Source organism: Miniopterus schreibersii (assembly GCF_964146895.1).
Source record: "Miniopterus schreibersii genome assembly, chromosome: 18".
NCBI classification, from domain to species: domain Eukaryota; kingdom Metazoa; phylum Chordata; class Mammalia; order Chiroptera; family Miniopteridae; genus Miniopterus; species Miniopterus schreibersii.
In genome coordinates, this window is record NC_138121.1 from 14,269,013 (window position 1) to 14,291,095 (window position 22,083).

The 22,083-nt window shown below is 49.9% G+C and overlaps 1 protein-coding gene across 3 annotated transcripts; it reads left to right on the forward strand.

The window, feature by feature from the left end:
* Nucleotides 1-370: 370 nt before the first annotated feature.
* Nucleotides 371-20,707, forward strand: SLC9A5 (solute carrier family 9 member A5). Of its 3 annotated transcripts, XM_081118377.1 has the most exons (16): nt 371-623; nt 3,382-3,684; nt 5,401-5,564; nt 5,760-5,838; nt 6,141-6,318; nt 6,881-7,101; nt 7,318-7,520; nt 7,745-7,834; nt 7,931-8,001; nt 8,736-8,865; nt 9,848-9,936; nt 10,101-10,227; nt 14,024-14,194; nt 14,697-14,766; nt 15,435-15,572; nt 18,597-20,707. In XM_081118377.1, exons 1-16 carry the CDS (start codon nt 431-433, stop codon nt 19,067-19,069), a joined length of 2,700 nt encoding a protein of 899 aa, XP_080974503.1. In that variant the 5' UTR covers nt 371-430; the 3' UTR covers nt 19,070-20,707. The 3 variants fall into 3 exon arrangements, with proteins under 3 accessions (XP_080974503.1, XP_080974504.1, XP_080974505.1); XM_081118378.1 differs by lacking the exons at nt 6,141-6,318; nt 6,881-7,101; XM_081118379.1 differs by lacking the exons at nt 14,024-14,194; nt 14,697-14,766; nt 15,435-15,572 and having other exon boundaries at nt 18,597-20,701.
* The last annotated feature ends 1,376 nt before the right edge of the window (nt 20,708-22,083 follow it).

Below are 22,083 nucleotides of genomic sequence, written 5' to 3' on the forward strand. Positions count from 1 at the left end.
GGCCAGCTGCTCGCCGCCGGGCGGCACTCGCCTTGGAGTCGCGCCCCTTTGACCTGGATCCGGCTCCCTGGCCGACCCCTGGCCCTCCGGCGGCGGGCTGCCACCTCCGTGAGCGGGACTCGTAGGTGACTCGGGAGTGCTGTGGTCGTTCACAGCTCGAATCCGGGCCGGGGCGGGTTTGGGGAAACGCGTTGAAAGGAATAGGTTGCTGGACTTGGGGGACGGCTGCACTGGGGAATTTCCAGAACTGAGACTGGGTGAGAAGGGAGGAGCCGGGGGCCTGAGCACGGACCCGGCTCGGGGGTATCAGAGCGGGGATTGGGGAGAGCGCGCCCCACGTGCCTGTGACGCGGGGGCGGCGGTAGGCGGCGGCGGCTACGCGGGGCCGGCTGCCTTGCGGGGCCGGGAGGGCCACCAGGCAGGAGGCAGTATGCTGCGCGCCGCGCTGCCGCTGCTAGGGCTGCCCCTGGCGGGGGCGGCAGCGGCCAAGGAACCCGCCCCGGAGCTGGGGTCTCCGGGAGAGCCTCCCCCAGGGTTGGCGCTCTTCCGCTGGCAGTGGCACGAGGTGGAGGCCCCCTACCTGGTAGCCCTGTGGATCCTGGTGGCCAGCCTGGCCAAAATCGGTGAGTGCGTGTGTGCGAACCTGGCCGGCGCCCGGCGGCGGACCCGCCCCCAACCCCTATTTCCCAAACCAGGGCCGGCTTCTTGCACGGTGCCCGCACTTAGGTTGGGATGCCACAATCCGGGCTCTCACAGAGTTCCTGCGTGGTCGCTTGAGGAGTTCCCTCCTCCCCTTCTCCTCGAGTGGGAGCTCTGAGGATTTGCCTTTCCCCAGGGCTGTCCCAGCTCTCCCCGTCCCCTTCCCTAGACTCCTTTGCCCTCTCGGCTCCACTCTTACCCGTGCACTAAGCCCTTCAGTCTTGCTTCCCCACCAATCCCCGGCCACCCAGACTGTCAGCGGTGAGGACAGGTGGAGACATCGAGGGGATGGTATTCTCCCGCAAACGCAGGCATCCTGGTCCCGAGGAACAGCCTTCCCTGGAGACCAGGTCCAAGTGTCCCACTCTTTTGGGATACTAAACTGTCACCTTTCCTCTGGTCCCCTAAAGATGCCCCCTTCTTATGCCTAGCTGCGGGACCCCACCCCAGCCCTTCAAGTTCAGGTCTATAGTCTTCCCACTTCAGGGTATAAGAAACTTCCATCTGTTGGGGCCTTCCTCTGTGCTGCCAGCACTAGATGCTTTCATACATCCGGCCTCCTTCAGTCTGCACAGCATTGAAGGTTGTGGTCCAGAATACTTTCCTTGAATAGTGCTGCTTTTCCTTGCCTCTGCCCCCTCTTCCCTCCTTCTGAACAATCAGTGGTCCCTCCTCCCACGAGAGATCCCCCTCCCTCTCCCTGTTGTGCAGACTCTGCTGTGGGGGCGACTAATTATAGCTGAGTGTTGCTACTCACTCCCCATCTATGCTGGCACAGCCTGTACTCCAACCTCACCAATACAGTCTTCATGTAGGAATCACACAGACTAGAATTTGCCCCTTTCCTCCCCCAGGGGCACTGCTGAGAGGAGGGGGGCTGAGCAGGAACGGAAGAACTCTCCATTCTGTTGTGGCAGCCCATTAATAATAAAAAAATGGGGTTTTAAATGCCTTCAGGGAGCCTAGTTCTGTCAGAGAACAGGCTTTGGTGATGGGTTTTGGATTGCTGGGGTTGAGGCATGCTCTGGAGATGAGGATGGAATAGGGTTCCTGAAGGAGAGGAGAGGGGGAACCAAAGGTAGTGTGTGGCTGGTCTATGACTGAACTTAGCTTAGAGCCTGGCAGCAATGAGAGCAAGGTGAGAGAAGCCCCAGATTTAGGAGCCAAGAACTGGGTTTGCTGAGAAATTTGTGAGTTGCAGGAGAGTTCCTATCTTATTTAGGCTTATAGCAATGACTGTAGTTTCCTTCATAAATCATAGTGCTTTTCCTAGATTGGATAACACCTCCTCTGGAAGTAGAAGAGGGCCTCCTTTGCATCAGTCAAGAAAAGAGAGGAGAAAGATAGGTAGAATATTCTGGGATATCTTCCTCCAGCTTCATTGCTTGGAGATTTTCACTCCTTTTATTCAACAAATCTTTGTGTAGATCCCACTATGTGCCAGGCACTGTCCTAGGTTCTTTGGGGGGAGGAGCTTCCAAAGGACACTGTCTTGGCATTGGGCCTCACACAGGCTAATGTGGAAGCCTACCCCACTACCCACCACCCCAGGGATTGTATGGGGAGAGATGTTCACTCATGGACTCGGGGACCAAGGGAAAGCCGAAAGAACTTATTTTAGGGAGTAAAGGTAGAAGTGGAAATAGTGCTAGAAACCCATTTCATACTACTTCCTCTTTTCCTAGGGACAAATCTGTTATTATTTTGCCTCAGAGTCATATTAACATTTGTTGAGAACCAACTATTTGTCTGACATCCTACTGGGCACATTCATATTATATCACTTAATCCTCACCTTGTGTAATAGGTAATTTTCCCATATTACAGGAGAAGAAATTGAAGTTCAGGTAAATTAAATAATATGCCTGAGATCACACAATTAGAAAGTGACAGAGACAGAAGAATTGGAGATCTTCTGACTGCTAAACCTGATACTTTTTAAACTACTGAGTCCTTGGTGAGCCTAGATAATGAAAAGCACACTGGGCTAGCATACTGCTCCTAGGAGGTATAATATGCATTATGGTCTAGTTAGGGAGACAGGACACAGTAATATAATAATAGGTAACATTTATTGAATACTTACTGTAAAGCACTGGGCTAAGTGCTTTTGAGTAGATTGTCTTATTTAAACCTCACAACAGTCCTATGAGATCTTTACTGTTTTTATTCCCATTTTACTCTTGAAAAAACTCAAAGTCAGAGAGATGAAGTTATTTGCTCCAAAGTCACAGGACTAGTAAATAGAGGAGCCAGGCTTTGAACCCAGGCAGCCTGGCTCCAGAGGCCCTGATTTTTACACCTATGTTGTACATAAAACTGTATCGAGTAGTATTTGCTAAGGTTCAAATAATGGCTATGAATAAGGGAAATCAGAGAAAGGTGAGGTCCACTGAATGTGAAGTAGAGAGGAGGGGTATTTCTGGAAATGGAAAAAGCAAGCAACGGTCTAGGTTACCATGGTAGGAGCACCAACAAATAGACAACTTTGTAGCCCTGGAAGGCTGGAGATTCTGGGAGTCCTGAATTTCTTTTCTCCTTCCTTGGTCCTAGGGTCAGGGGCCCTGACTTTGGATAACCTTCTAAGACTGGGAGGTTATAGGCCAGCACACACTTGCATGTGTGTGTGTGTGTGTGTGTGTCCTATAAGCTGAAATCTTTGGCCCTCTTCTTGCATTGCAGTGTTTCACTTATCTCGGAAGGTGACATCTCTGGTCCCTGAGAGCTGCCTGCTGATTTTACTGGGACTGGCGCTTGGAGGCATTGTCTTGGCTGTGGCCAAGAAAGCTGAGTACCAGCTGGAGCCAGGCACCTTCTTCCTCTTCCTGCTGCCTCCTATTGTGCTAGACTCAGGCTATTTTATGCCTAGCCGGCTGTTCTTTGACAACTTAGGTGCCATCCTCACCTATGCCGTGGTGGGCACACTCTGGAATGCCTTCACAACAGGTGCTGCCCTCTGGGGCCTGCAGCAGGCTGGACTTGTGGGTGAGTGACTCTAAGACCTGAGCTGGGAGAGGGAGGCTTTGCCAGACTCATCACCCAACTCTTTCCTCCTCCAGCTTTGGAGATCCCATGTTGGCGAGAGCCATGCCCTGAGAGCTCCATCTTGGGTCCCTCCCACCTGGAGTGTAAGGAATTGCTCCAGATGGGACTTCAGCCTTCATTTAGGTCTTTGCCAATTGAATCTGGGCTCCTACAGCATGACAGATGATCAGGGACCTGACTCCCAGCTGTGTGTGGGCTGCCGAGGCTGGGAAGCCTGTGTCACCACTCTGCTGCCTCCTACCCTCTGTTACCATACTGCCACTTGCCAGCCCTGCTTCCCTGAGGCACAGCACACCAGTCCTGTGAGGGTCTACCATCCTGATTCATATTATTATTTTTAATAAATATGTAGTATACATTCACAAAATACAAGATACTACACTGACTGGGTGTTCTCTCTATCCCGTTGAGTCATCATAGCAACCCTGTTGAGGTATAATTTGTCCCATTGAATGGATGAGGAAATTGAGGCCACTGACCTTATTTGTTATCAGGTCCAAGGTTAGCAGGAGAGGTCCATTTTACTGAGAGTCTTTGCATTCAGGCTGCTGTGACCCGTTCCCTTCTTCCTCATTTCCTGCCCCCAAAATTCATTTAACCCTGAGTGTTGGTAATTCAGACTTCTTCCAAGGTGCAAGGGGAGGTTTGCAATTTTCACTTGAGGACTCCAACCTGATTTTCCTAATGGGTCAGTGAACTCCCTGAGGACATGAGACCATGATATTAATAGTAATCTTAATAATAGGGTACTTTCTATGTATTAGGCACTGGCTAAATGAAGAACTTTGTGGAGAAGATAGTTATTATTCCCAATATATACATGAAGAAACTGAGGCTCACAGATATATGACACGTTCAAGTCTCACCTATGGTGCTTTTCATACTATATTCAGCCCTCATAGATGGATAGCCTCCCCCCTTCCTGCTGAGAATAGTGAAGGTCGCATCCCTTAGGCTGAGAACCATAGGTGTGGGAGAGGGCACACTCTTTTGTTTGTCTCCCTAATAAAGCCAGTCAGCAGCCAGTTTCCACCTGCTGGTGGTTATTATTACTGCTGCTGCAATGCTTATTGTCAGTGCCACCTTAGCTTTTCAGGTTACATAGAGCTTTCTTAGCCATCTCCTAAGTTGGTTTTTGTAGCAGTCTTGTGAGGTAGGCACAGGAGGAATGGCTAAGAGGAGTCTTTCATCAATGACAGTGCCAAAATCGCAGAACTTGTAAGTGGCAAAGCCAGGCCTTAGGCTCAAGTCTCTTGACCAGCAGGCTGACACTCTTTACCATCCCAGGTCCTCTCTGGGTGTCCTTGTTTGTTTTTGTTAATCTTCACCTGAGAATATTTTTTCCATTGCTTTTCAGAAAGAGTGGAAGGGAGAGAGCGGGGTGGGGGGTGGGGAGAGAGACACATTGACTGGTTGCTTCCCGCACACGCCCCAACTGGGGCCAGGGATTAAGCCTGTAATCAAGGTATGTGCCCTTGGCTGGAAATGAACCCAGGACCCTTCAGTACAAGGGCTGACACTCTAACCATTGAGCCAAACCGGCTAGGGCTGGGTGTCCTTGTTTTAACAGTGGGGTGGAGCCTGGGCTTGTCACAAGGAATGTAGTAGGAGACTCAGTACCTCACCAATTACTGTCCTTTATCTGTCCCTTGAAAGCCCCTAGAGTACAGGCTGGCTTGCTGGACTTTCTGCTGTTCGGGAGCCTCATATCAGCAGTGGACCCTGTGGCTGTGCTGGCTGTCTTTGAGGAAGTGCATGTCAACGAGACTCTCTTTATCATCGTCTTCGGCGAATCCCTGCTTAATGATGCAGTCACCGTGGTAAGAGTGCTCAGCTAGCTGCCATTCCTGATCTTAGGCCCCCCGCTCTGACTAGCTGGGTGTATGAACAGGCTCAGACCCTCCCCCCCCACCCTGGGGTCCCCTGGGGAAGTAATAGAGTCTTAGCGTTCACCTTCTCCCAGCAGTCCTGATTGCTGCCTTCCCCTCGTTCCTGACTCTCCTCTTCTCACTCAGGTGCTGTACAAGGTCTGCAACTCCTTTGTGGAGATGGGTTCTGCCAACGTGCGGGCCACTGACTACCTGAAGGGAGTCGGTCAGTATCTCCCCTCTTTCAGTTGGCACTGCAGGTCTGCCTCCCCTGGGTTGCTGAATCCCTGTCCCCACCACATCAGGACAGAGGAGGCTTTTCAGGTTGCCTCATTCCTTTCCCTGCTCTGTGGAGAAATGGGCCCGGAGAACCTAAGAAGGAGGGGCTTTCCTGGGATCCTGGCTCAGGGATCCTGATCCCCGGGGAGTGCAGTGGGCATCCTCCTCGTCTCCCTGCCAGGCAGAAGTCTGGTCAGCCCGGGTTTGGTCCAGGCCAGGGGTCATGCTGACAACCCACTCCTCCCCCAGCCTCCTTGTTTGTGGTCAGTTTGGGCGGGGCAGCCGTGGGCTTAGTCTTTGCCTTCCTCCTGGCCCTGACCACACGCTTCACCAAGCGGGTCCGCATCATCGAGCCTCTGCTGGTCTTCCTCCTCGCCTATGCAGCCTACCTCACTGCTGAAATGGCCTCGCTCTCCGCCATTCTTGCGTGAGTCCTGGGGAACTTGCAGGCAGGCAGCTGGGAGGGGGAACTGGAGATGGTTGCCCTTCATATGGACAGATGCAGGGCCCTGAGGACTCCATAGGTTTCCCTGAGCCCTTGTGGTAGTGGGAGCCTCAGACTCTCCTTGGGAGACAGTAAATCTCAGGTAATGTTCCAGGATCGGCCTCCAGAACTTTCTTGGGCACCCCAGAACTCAATCTTCCTCTGCCTGAAGTGCTCTGTGGGGCGTAGGCTGAGCTGGAATTGGCTTCAAGGCCTGGCGCCACTGACTGTGGTGGCCAAAGGTGCCTCAGGGGGTGTGCTATTCAGAGCATGTTTCTCCCACCTTCCCCTCCGGGAAGCACTGGGTGGGAAACCTAGAGATATGGACCCTTTTCCAAGGACCACCACTAGCTATTCTTGAACAGTCTCCATGCTTCCTGGGCTTCAGCTCTGAGAGTCTGACATCCTGTGATGGGCAACACCATCTCCTGCAGCATGCTCAGACCCCAGAGGCTGTGCCTCCTGCGACCACTTCTTACTTGCCCTATCTCCATTCTTCTCCCAGGGTGACTATGTGTGGCCTGGGCTGTAAGAAGTACGTGGAGGCCAACATCTCCCATAAGTCACGCACAACTGTCAAATACACAATGAAGACTCTAGCCAGCTGCGCTGAGACTGTCATCTTCATGCTGCTTGGCATCTCAGCTGTGGACTCTTCTAAGTGGGCCTGGGACTCAGGGCTGGTGCTGGGCACCCTCTTCTTCATTCTGTTCTTCCGAGCCCTCGGTATTGCTAGCACCCTCTGCTTTCCCACTCTCCTTCCTGCCCCTCCCCCAGCTCATCTCCCAATCTGAGTCCACGTCCTTGTCAATTCCTAAGCCTACCCTTGTTGCTCTCCCCTCCCAGCTCCTATCAGACCTTAGCCCAGATACTTGGTGCCATCCACTCCCAGTGCCCTCCACTCCCAACCCCCTGCTCCCATTGGCCTCCTTCCTGCTGTAGGTGTAGTCCTGCAGACGTGGGTGCTGAATCAGTTCCGGCTGGTCCCTCTGGACAAGATTGACCAGGTGGTGATGTCCTATGGGGGCCTGCGGGGGGCTGTGGCCTTCGCTCTCGTCATCCTACTGGACAAGACCAAGGTCCCTGCCAAGGACTACTTTGTGGCCACTACTATTGTAGTGGTCTTCTTCACAGTCATCGTGCAGGTGGGAGAGCCCACAAGACTGGGTGGGGAAAGGGTCTGGCAGGTCCTGGGGGAGGCTTGGGCCCTTTGGGATAAGAGCTCCTCTTCCTGTTGGGGGTTCAAGGGCCTGACTGTCCAGACCTAGAATGCACTGAGGCCAGGATACAGAAGCTGAAACCTAATTGTGGGGAGAGAAACACAACAGGGAACTGGGTAGGGCAGGGCTCACCTGCTGCCTGTCTGTAGGGCCTGACCATCAAGCCACTGGTCAAGTGGCTGAAGGTGAAGAGGAGTGAGCATCACAAGCCCACCCTGAATCAGGAGCTGCATGAGCACGTGGGTACCAGAGCTCCATCCCTCCACCTGTCCCTCTCTCCCTTTTCCTATTTGAGCAGAGTCCTGATCCAGTCCCCCTACCCACCCCCCTTCTAGACTTTTGACCACATTCTGGCTGCAGTGGAGGACGTTGTGGGGCACCATGGCTATCACTACTGGAGGGACAGGTGAGGGAGCTGCCCCGAGGCTCCTTCAGCAGCAGCAGCCCCACCAGCCAGGGCAGCATGGGGGATGTGCCACACTCCTGAGAAGGGACACAGCCAGGCTCAGGCTGGGTAACCTCTGCCTGAAGCCCTTCAGTGGCATCCCAGTACTCTCAGGATAAGACAAGGCTCCCCAATGAGGCCTGCCTGGCCCTGCATGGTCTGGCACCTGCCGGACTCCAACCTCATTGTGCTCGGTTCTCTTTGACTATCTGCCTGTTAATTACATGGACCCTGGTTTAGAATCTCACGACCCACCATGCTTCTCCCACCGTGGCCACTGGGACGTGTACACATGTAGTTCTCTCTACTAAAACACTCCCTTGCCTCCCTTTCACCTACTTAACCTCTGTTCATCCTTCAGATCTCTCCATAGCCATTAAGTCCTTAGGGAGGCTGTCCCTGGACTCCCTGACTAGGACAAATCCCTATCACATTCTATAATTATCCTTTGTAGTTCTTGTCATGGTTGCAATTTTACGGTTATTTGTACTAACTTCAGTTAATGGCAGGCTTTCCCAAAACACCATAAATTCCGTAAGGGCAGGGACTAGCTTCAAGATTTTCCCCATCCAAGGCCCATACCAAGAGAGCCAGGCCAGCACTGGTGGTGTCCCTGCCCCAGCCCCATATGAGGAAGGGCCAGCTGGCTGGACCATGGAAATGGCACTCAGGGCTGGGCCTGGCATCCTCTGTAGGTGGGAGCAGTTTGACAAGAAGTACCTGAGTCAGCTGTTGATGCGGCGGTCAGCCTACCGCATCCGGGACCAGATCTGGGATGTGTACTACAGACTCAACATCCGGGATGCCATCAGCTTTGTGGACCAGGTGGGTTGGCAGCCTGTGGTGGGTGAGCAGGTGGCCAGCAGGGCAGTAAGGGATGACTGACAGCAGACAGGCCCTGAGGAGGAAGTCAGGATTCCTAGTAGACTCAATGGTCTTATGAAGTGGCAACTGCAGGAACTAGCCTGGCCTAATGCTGACATTCTGAGTCTGGCAGGCAGCAGAGAAAGGTGGGAAACAGTTAAACTCTAGAGTAAAAAATGTGGTTCAATTTTTGTTACTTATAGGCTTGTGACCTTGGGTAAGTCACTTATATTCTCTGTTTCCTCAACTGTAAGAAAGTGGAAATAAGAGTGCCTGTGCCACAGAGTTTTGAGGATTCTATAGTAAAGTTGAACCTCGAACATCAAAAGAAAAGAATGTGTTGCCCTAGCCGGTTTGGCTAAGTGGTTAGAGCGTTGGCCTGCAGGTTGAAGGATCTTGGGTTCGATTCTGGTCAAGGGCACATACCTGGGTTGCAGGCTCGATCCCCAGCCTGGGTCAGGGAGGCAGCCAATTGATGTGTCTCTCTCACATTGTTTCTTTCTCTCTCTCCCCCCCCCCCCCTTCAGTCTCTCTGAAAAGCAATGGGAAAAATATCCTAGAGTGAGGATTAAAAAAAAAACAGAATGTGTTAACTATTGTTACATTTTTTTAGCATATTACTTTGAACGTCAAAAGAGCAGAATAAGTGTTAACTATTGTTTTTTTAAAAATATGTTAATGATTTTTTAGAGAGAGAGGGAGGGAGAGGGACAGAGAGATAGATACATCGATCGGCTGCCTCCTGCACCCCCCTACTGGGGATCGAGCCCACAACCGGGCATGTGCCCTGACCAGGAATCGAACTGGGTACCTCTTGGTTCATGGGTCGATGCTCAACCACTGAGTCACACTGGCCAGGCCATGTTATTTTTTTTATTGCACTCTGACTGTCTGGACCACTCTCAGTCTGATTGCCATCTGACCTTTGTCTTGGCCCCTCTAGGGAGGCCACGTCTTATCCTCCACTGGGCTCACTCTGCCCTCTATGCCCAGCCGAAATTCTGTGGCAGAGACCTCTGTCACCAACCTGCTGTAAGTCCTTGAACCCGCTTCCCCTTCCTTAAGCTTCTCTCCATTGAGCCCTCTATCTGAATTGTTTTGGGGAAAGCTTGTGTGTGAGCACTTTTGCATTTGCACTTCCCCTGGCCTGTGCCCCCTGGCCCTTCCCCAGCACATGTGTTCCCTGCCTCTTGCAGGAGGGAGAGTGGCAGTGGGGCCTGTCTGGATCTGCAGGTGATTGACACAGTACGTAGTGGCCGGGACCGTGAGGATGCTGTGATGCACCATCTGCTCTGTGGAGGCCTCTACAAGCCGCGTCGCAGGGTGAGAGCAGCCAGGGTATAAGAGTTCTGAGGGGGTGAGAGTGGTCTGGGGAGGCCATGATCGCAGGCTCAAGGGGCAGTTGGCACCAGCTGTAGGGAGCTAGCGATGCCCAGCTGAAGAGTGGGGGCTTCATCTTGTGGGTAATAACTTTTAGCTTTTCCTTTTGGAGTAAGGGTTGGTCTGATACAAATACTGTTTAAAGATGTCTTCTCTGGTAGCAGAATGAAGGTCAGATTGGAGGGGGTGAGTTGAAAGGCTGTGTGAGTCAGTTGAGAGTCTGGGTGAGCTAGTTGGGAAGTTGGAGGGCAACACTGGGTTAGAGCTGGGTGGTGGGAAGGGAGAGGAGCATAGGACTGGGTGACTGACTGCGGAGGGGAGAGAAGGAAATAGAGTGCAGAGGGCTTGATGGGGTCAGCCACAGACAGAAGCAGGAGTGCTGATAAAACCTGCGGGACCAGCTCAGCATGGGGAAGGCAGACATCTATTTTAGGTAATGTGAGTTCATCCAGTGCAGGTTGTTTTTGAAGTTTTGGGGCTGGAAAGGCCCATCCCATCTCGGAGGAACCTTTTGTAGCCCCACAAGGGGGCAGCAAGCCATTACCTTGAATCTTCTTGATATGGGAAGCTAGCTGTTACCATTCCTGGCAGTTTTAACAGTCAAGGCTGTTTCTACTGTTGTGATAGAATTGGCCTCCTTTAACTTGCTCCCACTGGTCCTGATTTAACTCTCTGCAGCTCTGCAGAATATATTTTCAAAGGTTTCAAGGCAGTCCCCTTCCACATAGGCCTTCTGCCCTGAGGCCGGCGTTTCTCTCTGATGTGTCTTCTCTGATCATAAGAAACAAGGCCCACAATGGAAGGTGCAATTCTAGCTGTTGTTAGCCAGGGCGGGGCATGGGGCCTCTCTTACCCTTCTAGTTCTAGAACTTGCCATTCTCTTCTTGCAGCCCAGAATCCCTCTAGCTTTGGCTCACCACCCTGGGGCCCCATACTGTCCTTATAATCAGGCAACCCCCCCAGTGTCTTCTTTAGTTAATGGGTGTTAAACTCTATCTCATCTCATTTGTTTTGTTTACTTTTTTCTAATGGAAAATTTCATTCATTCACAAAACTAGAGAGAATAGAATAACTCATTTATCCATCACATAGCTCCAGTACTTATCAATGCATAATTTAATCTTATTATATTCTAGACCCCACCACACTCTATCCACATCACATTTTATTATCTTAAAACAAACTTCAGACATCATATCTATTTCAGTATGTATCTCTAGGTGGCAAGAACTCTTAAAAACACACAACATACAACCATTATCACTTATAACAGTTAACAGGAATTCCTTTTCACATCAAATATCCAGTGTTCATAAATATCTTTTCCGGATGGTTTGTTTAAATCAGGATCCAAATAAAGCCCACACTTTGCATTTGGTAAATATGTCTCTTTATTTTTAAAAATCTATAATATTTTCTCCTCCCTCCTTTTATCCCCTTGTTATTTATTTATTGAAGAAACTAGATACTTTGTCTCAGAGAATTTCCCATTTTACAGATTTTGCTGATTATATTCCAGTGGTGGTGTTTAACATGTTCCTCTCTCCCCTGTGTTTCCTGGTAGTTAAATCTAGGGGCCTGGTCAGATTCAGGAACATTTAATAAGTATGCTGTGTTTCTTACTGCATCACATCAGGATGTACATAATGATTGGTTGTTTATGGATGTGTGTGTGTGTAACATTGGTCCAACCAGTTCTTGTGTAGTCAATTAAAAAAAACAAATGGAGTATGATTGTGCTTATCCCTGTTAAATGAAATGTCATCTTATTTGATTTAGCCCATCATTCCATCGTTTGGATCCCATGTCTGCCACCAAATATCTGCTCAGATTCACATCATATGAAAATTTGCTAAGCCTGTTAACTCTGTATTCATCCAAATCAACATAAAAATGTTGACCAGGCTAGAGCTGAGGACAGAGCCCTGTGGCATGCTACCAAAGACTTTCCTCCAGACTGACACGGATCAAGCATTTTTGGGGTATGGTTACTCAACCAGTTCTGAATCCACTTAGCTATACCATAACACAATACACAATTCCTCGTATTCTTCTCAGAAATATCATCAAAGAGAGACAGAAATGTCTAGTATGCAGTTAGACATATAAGATTATAGTTTAAGAGAGTGATAAGGGCTGGAGATAAGATTTAGAATCAACCTTTACCAGAGGTTTCCTCACCTGACTATCTCAGAATCCCCTGGGGAGCTTGTGAGAATTCATATTCCTGGTTTTATCTCCTGGAGATTCTGATGCTGTAGTATGAAATGGGACAATGAATCTGTGCATTTAATATGCCCCCCATGTGATTCAAATGCAGCTGGTGTGATGGCTGGTGTTTGGGAACCACAGATCTCTATCACTGTGCTAGCTGAAGCTGAAAGAACGGATATGTTTGCTGAGGAGAGCATTTAGAGGGGAGAGAGGAGGGCCAAGAACAACACTGTGAGGAATGCACATGGAAGAACAGAAAGGAGAGCCAGCAAAAGAGGAGAGGGAAGGAACCCTTGGAGGAGCAGTAGCAGATGGCGTCTTGGACGCCTGGGCCAGAAGTGGGACTAGATGCTGCATAGAGGTCAAGTCAGCTTATCTAGGGGTCATGACACTGGTGACCAGGAAGAAGGCAGCACTGGGGAATTGCAGACCTTGGAGTTGCAGTTCTGGTTTAAGGAAATAATGGGTATGAGGGAAAGTGTCAGAGTCAAAGTATAAAAGTTTGGAAGGAAAGGGGAGGCAGTGGAGTCAATGGAAAAGTTTTCTTCAAAGAGGTAAGGGAGCAGTGGTGAGGGAGGAATTGAAGACGCAGGAGAGGGAGAAATAGGAGGAGCAGGGAACTGATGGAGGCAAGAAGGAGTGAGTTGAACAAAGGTGAGGCTGGGTTGGTAGTGAGGAGCCCTGTGAAGGAGTTGGATCCCTCCCTTTACCTCCCCTAGAAAGGGGGCACCTCTGGGTGAGTATGTAGAGGAAGGTAGATGGGAGACTTACAGGGAGCTCTTCGTACTAGTTCAGGGAAGCAGAAAAAGGGAGGTATAGGAAAGGGGACAGACTGGGAATGCAAGGCAAGACAAGATGATCTAGAACATGCTGGCAGTACTTGGGAGATTACCACTAGTTAATGAAAAGGCTGCCAAGAGCAGAGGGCAGAGATGAAGGCAGTCTAGGCGAGTGTGCAGTGGGTGGGTTTGATCTTTATGAGAAAGAGTGAAAGGAGCAGATGATGGGGTTGTTGTTGGACTGAGAGGGTTTGGGGTGTCGGGAGAGATAGTTATGGGAGGTCAAAGTGCAGCCCAAAGTATCATGGTGGTTGCTGTAGGAATGACTTGTTGGAGAGTTCCACCTGGAGAGAGAATCCTGTGAGGCTAGAAGGGGCACATGTGGGCCAGGCAAGTGGACCTTCATGACTGGAGGTGCAAAGAAAGAAATGTACCCCGTGGTCTCATAGTAACCCCCTGCCTCTGGTCACTTCACATCAGAAAGAATTGGGAAAGGGCAGTAGTGGATAGGGGAAACCAGATTTGGGGGAATAGGTTCTGGAATAAAGGGAAGTTTTTCCCCAGTGAACTGAGAATACAGAGTGGCTCGATTCTTATTGTATTCTTTGTTTTATTTATTTAATCCATGGCTAGTTCTTGAAAAACTGAGCTGGCAGGGCCTATGGTGACCATGGGGCTGTGGCCTGGGATTCCTGTGGGAGGCCAAGGCTCCCAGCCTCACGGCAGGGTGGGGCTGTCATTGCCAGTACAAACCCAGCTGCAGCCGCCACTTCATCCTGGAGGACGCGCAGGAGCGGCAGGACAAAGAGGTCTTCCAGCAGAACATGAAGCGGCGGTTGGAGTCCTTTAAGTCCACCAAGCACAACATCTGCTTCACCAAGAGCAAGCCACGGCCTCGCAAGGCCGGCTGCAAGAAGGCACGTGCTTTCTTTGGGACTTCCGTTTGGGGCTGGAGATTGCATGCAGTTTTGAACCCTCCAAGTGTTGGAATCCAGCTCAGGGAGACCCCTAGTTGGATAATCCTCAGGGACTTGGTGGCCACAGCAGTCTGGGTTCCCTTTTGCGTCTTCCTGGAGCCCCAAAAGGGTAAGGTGAGGCCTTCAGAGGGAGATCAGCCTCTTGGCCAAGAGGTCCCCTGCTGGGAGGCAGCAGGACTTCCTTCTAGAAATGAAATGAGCAGGAGAAAGGCAAATTCCTTGGAGAGGGCAAATCCATAAGCCCCTAATTCAGCCCAGACTGATCCCTCAAGAGCCCTTGCTGGGGCATGGGTTACTCAGACTCCACAACACTTGCCTGGGGGGGTCAAGGGGTGGTGGAACCATTGGGATCGACAGAGATTCACTCTCCTGCTATTTCAGGAAAACAAGAGTTGGGGTTGGAGCCAGGGCCAGAGGCTTAGGGTTTTTTCTTGCTCTTTAGAAGAATGGTGTGGTTAACACTGCAGCTACAAATAGAAAATCTCCTCAAGACCTGGACTTTCAGGATACAGGCAAGCAGGGAATGGGGGTGGGGTTGAGGGTGGAAGGGGTAGGGAAAGGGACCCATCAGCCAGAATCCCGGGGGACCTACTCTGTGCTGTATTCAGTGCCATGAGCTGGGGCTCTTCTCAGGGACTAGATGGGCACACTCTGTTTCAAAGCTGGGTGTGTTCAAAGCAGTTATTAGACTATTTGTGATAGGAGGCATCTGATAGCTAACTATAGGTTACAGGCCCTGAGGACTTGGAAAAAGTGTCATGGAGAAGGGGGGAGCTTGGTCAGCCTCGAAGGATGGGTGAACCCTGGGCCCCAGTGTTGTCCCATCTGCAAAACCAGGGTGAGCTGAACATTGATGGGCCTTCCAGCTCTCCAAATGCTCATATTTTCAGCCGATGGGATCTGGGGCTGAGAGAAGAGGATGGGGAAGCTGGAAAGTGTGACTTCCCTCATGGCTGCTTCTGAGGACTGCTTGTCCTGGTTGCCTCTTTGGGATGTGTAGTCCCCCTTCCCTTCTTTATAAGCACCCAGCCCCCTAGGCCAGTGCCCAAGTAGCCAGAGGAGAAAGCAGGTGCCTCTGCCAACTGTGGGCTCTGCTTGGGTGAGCAGGGAGCTGGCTTGTGCAGTACCAAGAGGCAGCTGCTGGGCTGGCCACCCTGACTCAGCTCTTGTCCCTACCCAGCTGCTGTGATCTTAACTGTGGAGTCTGAGGAGTCTGAGGAGGAGAGCGACAGTTCTGAGACAGAGAAGGAGGATGACGAGGGGATCATCTTTGTGGCTCGGGCCACCAATGAGGTTCTCCAAGAGGGAAAGGTCTCAGGTAATGGCTTCCTCCCTGCCTCCCTCCTCTCTGGGGCAAGCTGCAACTGTGCATCTGGCTTCTCCCTTTTCACTCATGGCCTCTACTCTAGATAACTGCCTTTCCCCATTCACTCATTTATTCACCAACCATCATTTACTGAGCATCGCCTTTATATCAGACACCTGACGTATAAGATTTGATTCCACCCTCCCAAGAACCAAGATGGGGAAACAGCTCAGAGAACCAAAGGAACTTGAGACTTGTTCAGCATCCCATAGCAGAACCCGAATTTGAATCTGACCCATCTGACTTCAAAGCCCACAGCCTTTAAAAAATAAAAATTAAAAAAAACTTTATTGATTTCAGAGAGAGGAAGGGAGAGGGAGAGAGAGATAGAAACATCAATGATGAGAGAGTTGTCATTGATCAGCTGCCTCCTGCACACCCCTGACTGGGGATCGAGCCCACAACGCAGGCATGTGCCCTGACTGGGAATCGAATCGTGATCTCCTGGATCCTAGTTCAATGCTCAACTGCCCAGCTGGGCAGCCCACAGCCTTTCCACTGCCATGCTGCCTCCCTTTACAATTTGGGGAGAAACATGAAGTGACAAGCTAAAACCTGGCTCTTTTGTAATCCATGCCCAGCACACCTTCCCTCAGGTAGAACGCGTTGAGGGTGGCAGCCTGTCCCAAGGGAGGAGGCTGAACTCATCGAAATGGAATTATTGTGGATAAAAAACACTATTTACATGTTTCCATATGTGGAGAACTAACTCATAAATATCACTGCTAGTTGGCGCAAGCACCCTCAGATGTCTTATAATTTTTTATTATACAAAATTTCAAAATATACATTAGACAGAATGGTAAAATGAACTCCCATTGATCTGTTACCCAGCTTCAATAATTACCTGCTTCTAACCAATCTTATTTCATCTGTATCATTACTATGCCCCTCACTTCACTGGGTTCTTTTGAAGCAAATCTCCAATATCACTTCATCAATAAACACTTCAGCACGTACCTCTAAAAGATAAGGATTCTTCTTTAAAAATACAACCACAATACCATTATATTTAAAATCTTGGTCACCAAATATCCAGTCAATGTTCAAGTTTCCCTGATTGTCGTAATATATATTTTTTTACAGGTTACTTCAAATAAAAATCCAGACAAGGCCCACATACTGCATTTGATCAATAAGCCTCTTTTTACCTTTAGTAGTAGTTCTCAAGAGGGTGATGGTGGAGACATTTTTACCCCTTAGGGGGCACTTGGCAATGTCTGGAGACATTTTGGGTTGCGACAACTGGAGGGGTGCACTTGCATTGAGTGGGTAGAGGCCAGGTATGCTGCTAAACATCCTACAAAGCACAGGACAGCCACACAGCAAAGAAGTATCTGTTCCAACATGTCAACGGTGTCAAGTTTTTACAGGTCCCTCCAAACCTCTGCTACCTACTTTTCCCCCCTTGCAATGTATTTATTGAAATAACCTGGTTATTTGTTCCACAGTCTTTCCTTGTCTGGATTTTGCTGATTGCAACTTCAAAGTGTCATTTAATGTTTTGTTATCCCTTATATTTCCTTTACTTATTTTTATTAGATAAAACTCTTTTAAAAAGGAATTATTTCATTCAATGAGTGGTTCCTAGCCACTCTGACCCCTTCTTCCTGTATGTTCTCTCCTAACTTCTCTAACTTTGTATATCTAGACTCTGTCTCATTTTCTTAGCTAAACTTATATTTCCTTTAAACTGATAATTACATCTAAGTCAGATTTTGGTTTTAATTTTTTGGTAAAAAAATTTTATAAGTGGTAATGGTGTACTTCTTATTGCATCACATCAGGAAGCACATACCATCTGGTTGTCTTTTTGTGAAGTTAACATTGATCACTGGGCTCAGATGTTGTTACCCTGATCCCTCCATTACCATGTTCCCTGCCAGCTTTTCACCAATGATCTTAGCAGCCTCTGATGATCACGGTCAGATCCAACATTTCACTGGGGGTTGCACAATGGTGATAGTCTACTTTTTTTTTTCTTGGTCTGATTAGCAACTTCCTCTCATCAATTAGGTGAGATATAGTTCATACAGGAAAGAATGGATACATTCTTGATTCTTTCCTTTTATTTATTAGTTTTCAGACCATGAGTTAGTTCCCTAGCATCCTCCAGAGGTGAACACTGAAAGTTTTTGTTGTTTTAATTTCATTGTGGTTGTTAAAATTTAATGTTTTAGGTCGTTCCAGAGAGGCAGTTTTCTTTTCAATCACAGCATCAACACATTTTATAATGTACTCAATCTAGTTTATTGGATTGCTCAGGACTTTATCAATGAGCAGAAACATACTGAGCACCCATTACATGCAACGCATTGTGCTTGACTCTGGCCAGAGGGCTTCTCTTTCCCAGATTTCCTCTTTCAGAACCTCAGACTTCCTGCCATACAGGGGCTGAGCCTTCCATCCTGGCTGCCAGCAGTCTTGGGATTCTCAGCTCATGTCCCTTGTGCTCTGGCATCTCCTTTTTGGCACGGCTTTAGCCTGCTATTAGGTTTGCATGAGCTCACACTCCTGGGCTCTGTCCCACCAAAGGGCTGTGGTGGGTGCTCAGGCAGGGCTCCCAGGAGCAAAGCCTTTGGATGGAGCCTTGATATCTTCCTCACCCTCACTGCCATCTCACCCTGGGATGGGGCTTGGCAGGATGTGGTTTCTGAGACTGCAAGTCAAGTGAGAGCTGATTGCAGATGGGGCTTTTTTTCTGCCTGGCTCATGCTTTCTCTTGCTTTACTAATTTTCATCTTTCAATGGGTATTTGTTGAACAAATACTATGTGCCCAGCCTTGTGCTAGGTGCTGGGGATACAGAGGAGAGCAAAACCAGCTGTGGAGCTTCCCTTCAGCAAGGCATTCATCAAATAATCACACAAGTGGATGTGCTATGGCAACTGTGGGATGAATTTATTTATAAAAATGTGCTTATACTTGAGAATTCCATTGTGTTGGTAATGAGTGGGTGTGTACTCTCTGTTTCCAGGGAGCCTTGAGGTGTGTCCGAGTCCACGTATCATACCCCCATCTCCAACATGTGCAGAGAAGGAGCTACCCTGGAAGAGTGGGCAGGGGGACCTGGCAGTCTACGTGTCCTCAGAAACCACCAAGATTGTGCCCGTGGACATGCAGATGGGCTGGAACCAGAGCATGTCATCTCTGGAGAGCCTGGCATCCCCGCCCTGCACCCAGGCCCCAACTATGATGCGCCTGCCTCCCTGCCCACCGGCCACTGAAGAGCCCCAGGCCCCTCTTGACCTGCCTTCTGATCTGCGCCCTAGCTTCGCCTTCCCCCCGAGTCTGGCCAAGGCTGGCCGCTCTCGCAGTGAGAGCAGCGCTGACATCCCCCGGCAACAGGAGCTGCAGCCCCTCATGGAACACGAGGACCACTCGCATCTTAGCCCAGGCACTGCTAGCTCCTACTGGTGCATCCAGTTCAACAGAGGAGGCCGGCTGTAGCCCAGGGACTGGGAGAAGCAGGAGCCCAGAGTCCCTGTGGGAAGTCCCTGTACAAAGGGCAGAGGAGCCCACTCAGCCTGACATGGTGTCAGAGAGGCCTGGACTGAAGTAGCAACTGGAGGCAGGTCAGAAGGGTCTCCTAGGCTGGTCCTTAAAGGAGGCCTTTTCACCACCACCCCTGCTCCTAAGTCCTGCCACCTTCCATTTTAGTGAGATCCTAACCCTGGCTCAAGACCCAGTCCAGATCTAGGGGCTAGGCCCAGAGACTTGGATAGCTGTTGTCCCTTCTCCAGTGCGTATCTTGGGGTCACTTTAGGCATCTGTTTCCTGCCCTCAAAGCAAGGGCATCATTCCTCAGCTGACACTGGACTTTCCAGCCCTCCACCCCCTCCTTAGCACCAGCTCAAGGACAATGGCAATGAGGTTCCTCAAGGCGCTGGTCCTCAGGGAGTTTGGGGTGGGAGGTGGAGCAGGTCTCAACCTTGGGCTTTGCTGCCTTGTTACGTCAAGCTACCCATAACCAATTTTTTTAGGACATTGGGAATCTGTCTTCACTTCTTGCTTTATCTTCTTCCTTTTGCTGCCAGTTATTGGGGTGTTAGCTCCTCCTTTTCCAGGACCAAGGCCACAGGGCTGTGCCAGGCTTCAGGTTAGGGCTCCTTTTTAGCCAGGGTCACTCTAAGGCTCTGGTGCTCTGCATCCAAGTCTGGACCTTTCAGATCCTTGGGACTGGGTTTTCTAAGGAAGGGAGACAGTGGCCCCTGGGCTGCCACATTACCACCTTGACATTTCCCAAACAGGAAAGGAGCTGGGGCCATTGCTCCACTGCTATGGGGGCTAGGATGCCTGGCTACAGTGGCAAGGGGGCTGACAGAATGGCAGGTGACTTTCCTGCGGTTAGCACCTGCTCTGTGTTTTATACCTTGAACCGAAGATACAACAAACATCCCTCAGATGAGTATCCTGGGTGGGACACATAGAACGGTCCATGTGTCTGGGGGTTCTAGGGGCAAGGGGTGGCAACAAGGGCATCTGGTGAGGGAAATGGAAACTTCCAACAGCCTGCCCCAGGGCTTCTGGGATAGAGATTGGAGAGGAATCCTGGGAAGGACTGTTAGCCCTCTGGCCCTCCCTCCTTCCTCTTCCATACCTTTTCAATATTGTCTCCTTTCAGGGGCTTGTAGTGGCAGTCCAGAGGATCACTATGGGCACAGGGTCATAGAACTGGGAGCCCACAAAATGGGGAAGGCCAGCAGGGACAGAGACCCCAGAGGTCAGGTGCCATGGTGCCCAAAGATGTAGCCACCACACACTGGGACCGATAAGCCTTCCTTGGAAACCTGAAAGCAAGTGTAGGACAAATGAACAGAAGTGCTCTGCACATCGTGGGTGGGAGGGCAATCTCGAGCTGGTTACTGTGAGTGTTTATGATACAAATTGGTAGTGTGGGGTCCAGGAACATTTAGGGCTAGAAATGCCTGGTAACAGCAGTCCCAGCTTCAATTTCCACTGTGTCTGAAGGACTTTTAAAACATATATCTATCTTTGCTAAGATACAACATGCATACCATAAAATTTACCCATTTAAAATGTACAGTTCAAAATAAATAAATAAAATGTACAGTTCAGAGGTTTTTAATATATTGAGTTGTGCAGCCCTCACTCACCACAATCTAAGTCTGGAACATTTTCATTGTTTCCAAAAGTCTCTCCTTACCCCTGGCCCAGCCCTAGGTAGTCACTAACTCACTTTCTGTCTATAGATCTGAAGGACTCAACATTCTGCCAAGGTTACAAATTTAGTCACTTTTCCTAAGCTATGCATGGGGAAAGTGTGATGAAGAGTGACTTAGGCTTTGCACTCAGGTTGTTTACAGTTGGCAGTGATAAGGTCTCATAGTTAACAGTCCCAGCTGTCACTTACCAGGTATGTCATCTTAGGCATGTTACATATTCTCTCTGAGCCTCAGTGTCTTCATCTCTAAAATGGGATAACAATCATACTTATTTCATAAGGTTGCTATCAGGATTCAATGGTAAAATGAGAAGAATCTAGTACACAGCCTGGTCCACAGGGATCACAAATGTCGTCATTATTGGTATTATATTATAAGGTGAAAAGTACTGAGAGTGCTATGGGGCCTTGAGGAGATCTGGGCAGCCTTTGGGAGGAGTGTGTGTGTGTGTGTGTGTGTGTGTGTGTGTAGAGGCTCAGACAACACAGGGAAAGTTGGGTGGGTGCATTCTAGGTAGAAAGAGCAGAATAACAAAGGATGCCTAGAGTACACATGGCAAAAATCAAGAAGCAGTGGGTGATGTGGTTGGGAGAAACCAGCCAGGGACACAAGGCTTGGGTAGGGAGACCTTGCTGATTTTGCAGGTGGCAGAGAGCTGGCCTGAGAAAACTGGGATCTGGGAGTGGTATGGGCACTGATGTGCTTTAGGAAGCTCAGGTGAGCCAGGTGGGAGATGTGTGAAAACCCTGGTGGATGGATTGGTAGAAGGAAAGGCTAGGGCAGGCCTGTTGGGAGGCTGCTCCAGCAGCCCAGGGACATGAGGGGCTGGTACTGGAGAGGACAGGCAGCCATTCTCAGACTTAAGTGTGAGAATCATTGGGGAGCTTATCAAACATGCAGATTCCTGGGCCTACTCCAAAGGTTCTATGGAGGTTTCTCAGCAGGTATATGGGGGCCCAGAAGTTGTAGCTTTAACAAGCTCTCCAGAGAGAGGTGGTCCACAGACCACACCCTTTGAGAATTACTACATTAGAAAGGTTGTAGAAATCAAATTCACACAATCAGGCAACTGAAGGTGCAGGGGAGGGGGTGCAAAGGGGCTCCTGGGCCTGGTAGTGGGTAACTAAGAACAGTGGGACTGCCAGGTGGAGAGGGTTGGTCAGAGGCAAGGGGACTGGGGAAAGAAAGCAGGTGAGCACAGTGCGGGGGAGACAGGAATCTGGGATGCAGGAGAGCGAGCAAGTCAAGAGCTCATCTATGGGTCACCACCTGACTGGA

Excerpts from the sequence above, each read along its gene's own strand:
- SLC9A5 (XM_081118377.1), top strand. The coding sequence starts at position 431 with ATGCTGCGCGCCGCGCTGCCGCTGCTAGGGCTGCCCCTGGCGGGGGCG. Across the intron at positions 3,685-5,400 it reads GCAGCAGGCTGGACTTGTGG|CCCCTAGAGTACAGGCTGGC; the intron begins GTGAGTGACTCT and ends GTCCCTTGAAAG. Across the intron at positions 10,228-14,023 it reads TCTACAAGCCGCGTCGCAGG|TACAAACCCAGCTGCAGCCG; the intron begins GTGAGAGCAGCC and ends TGTCATTGCCAG.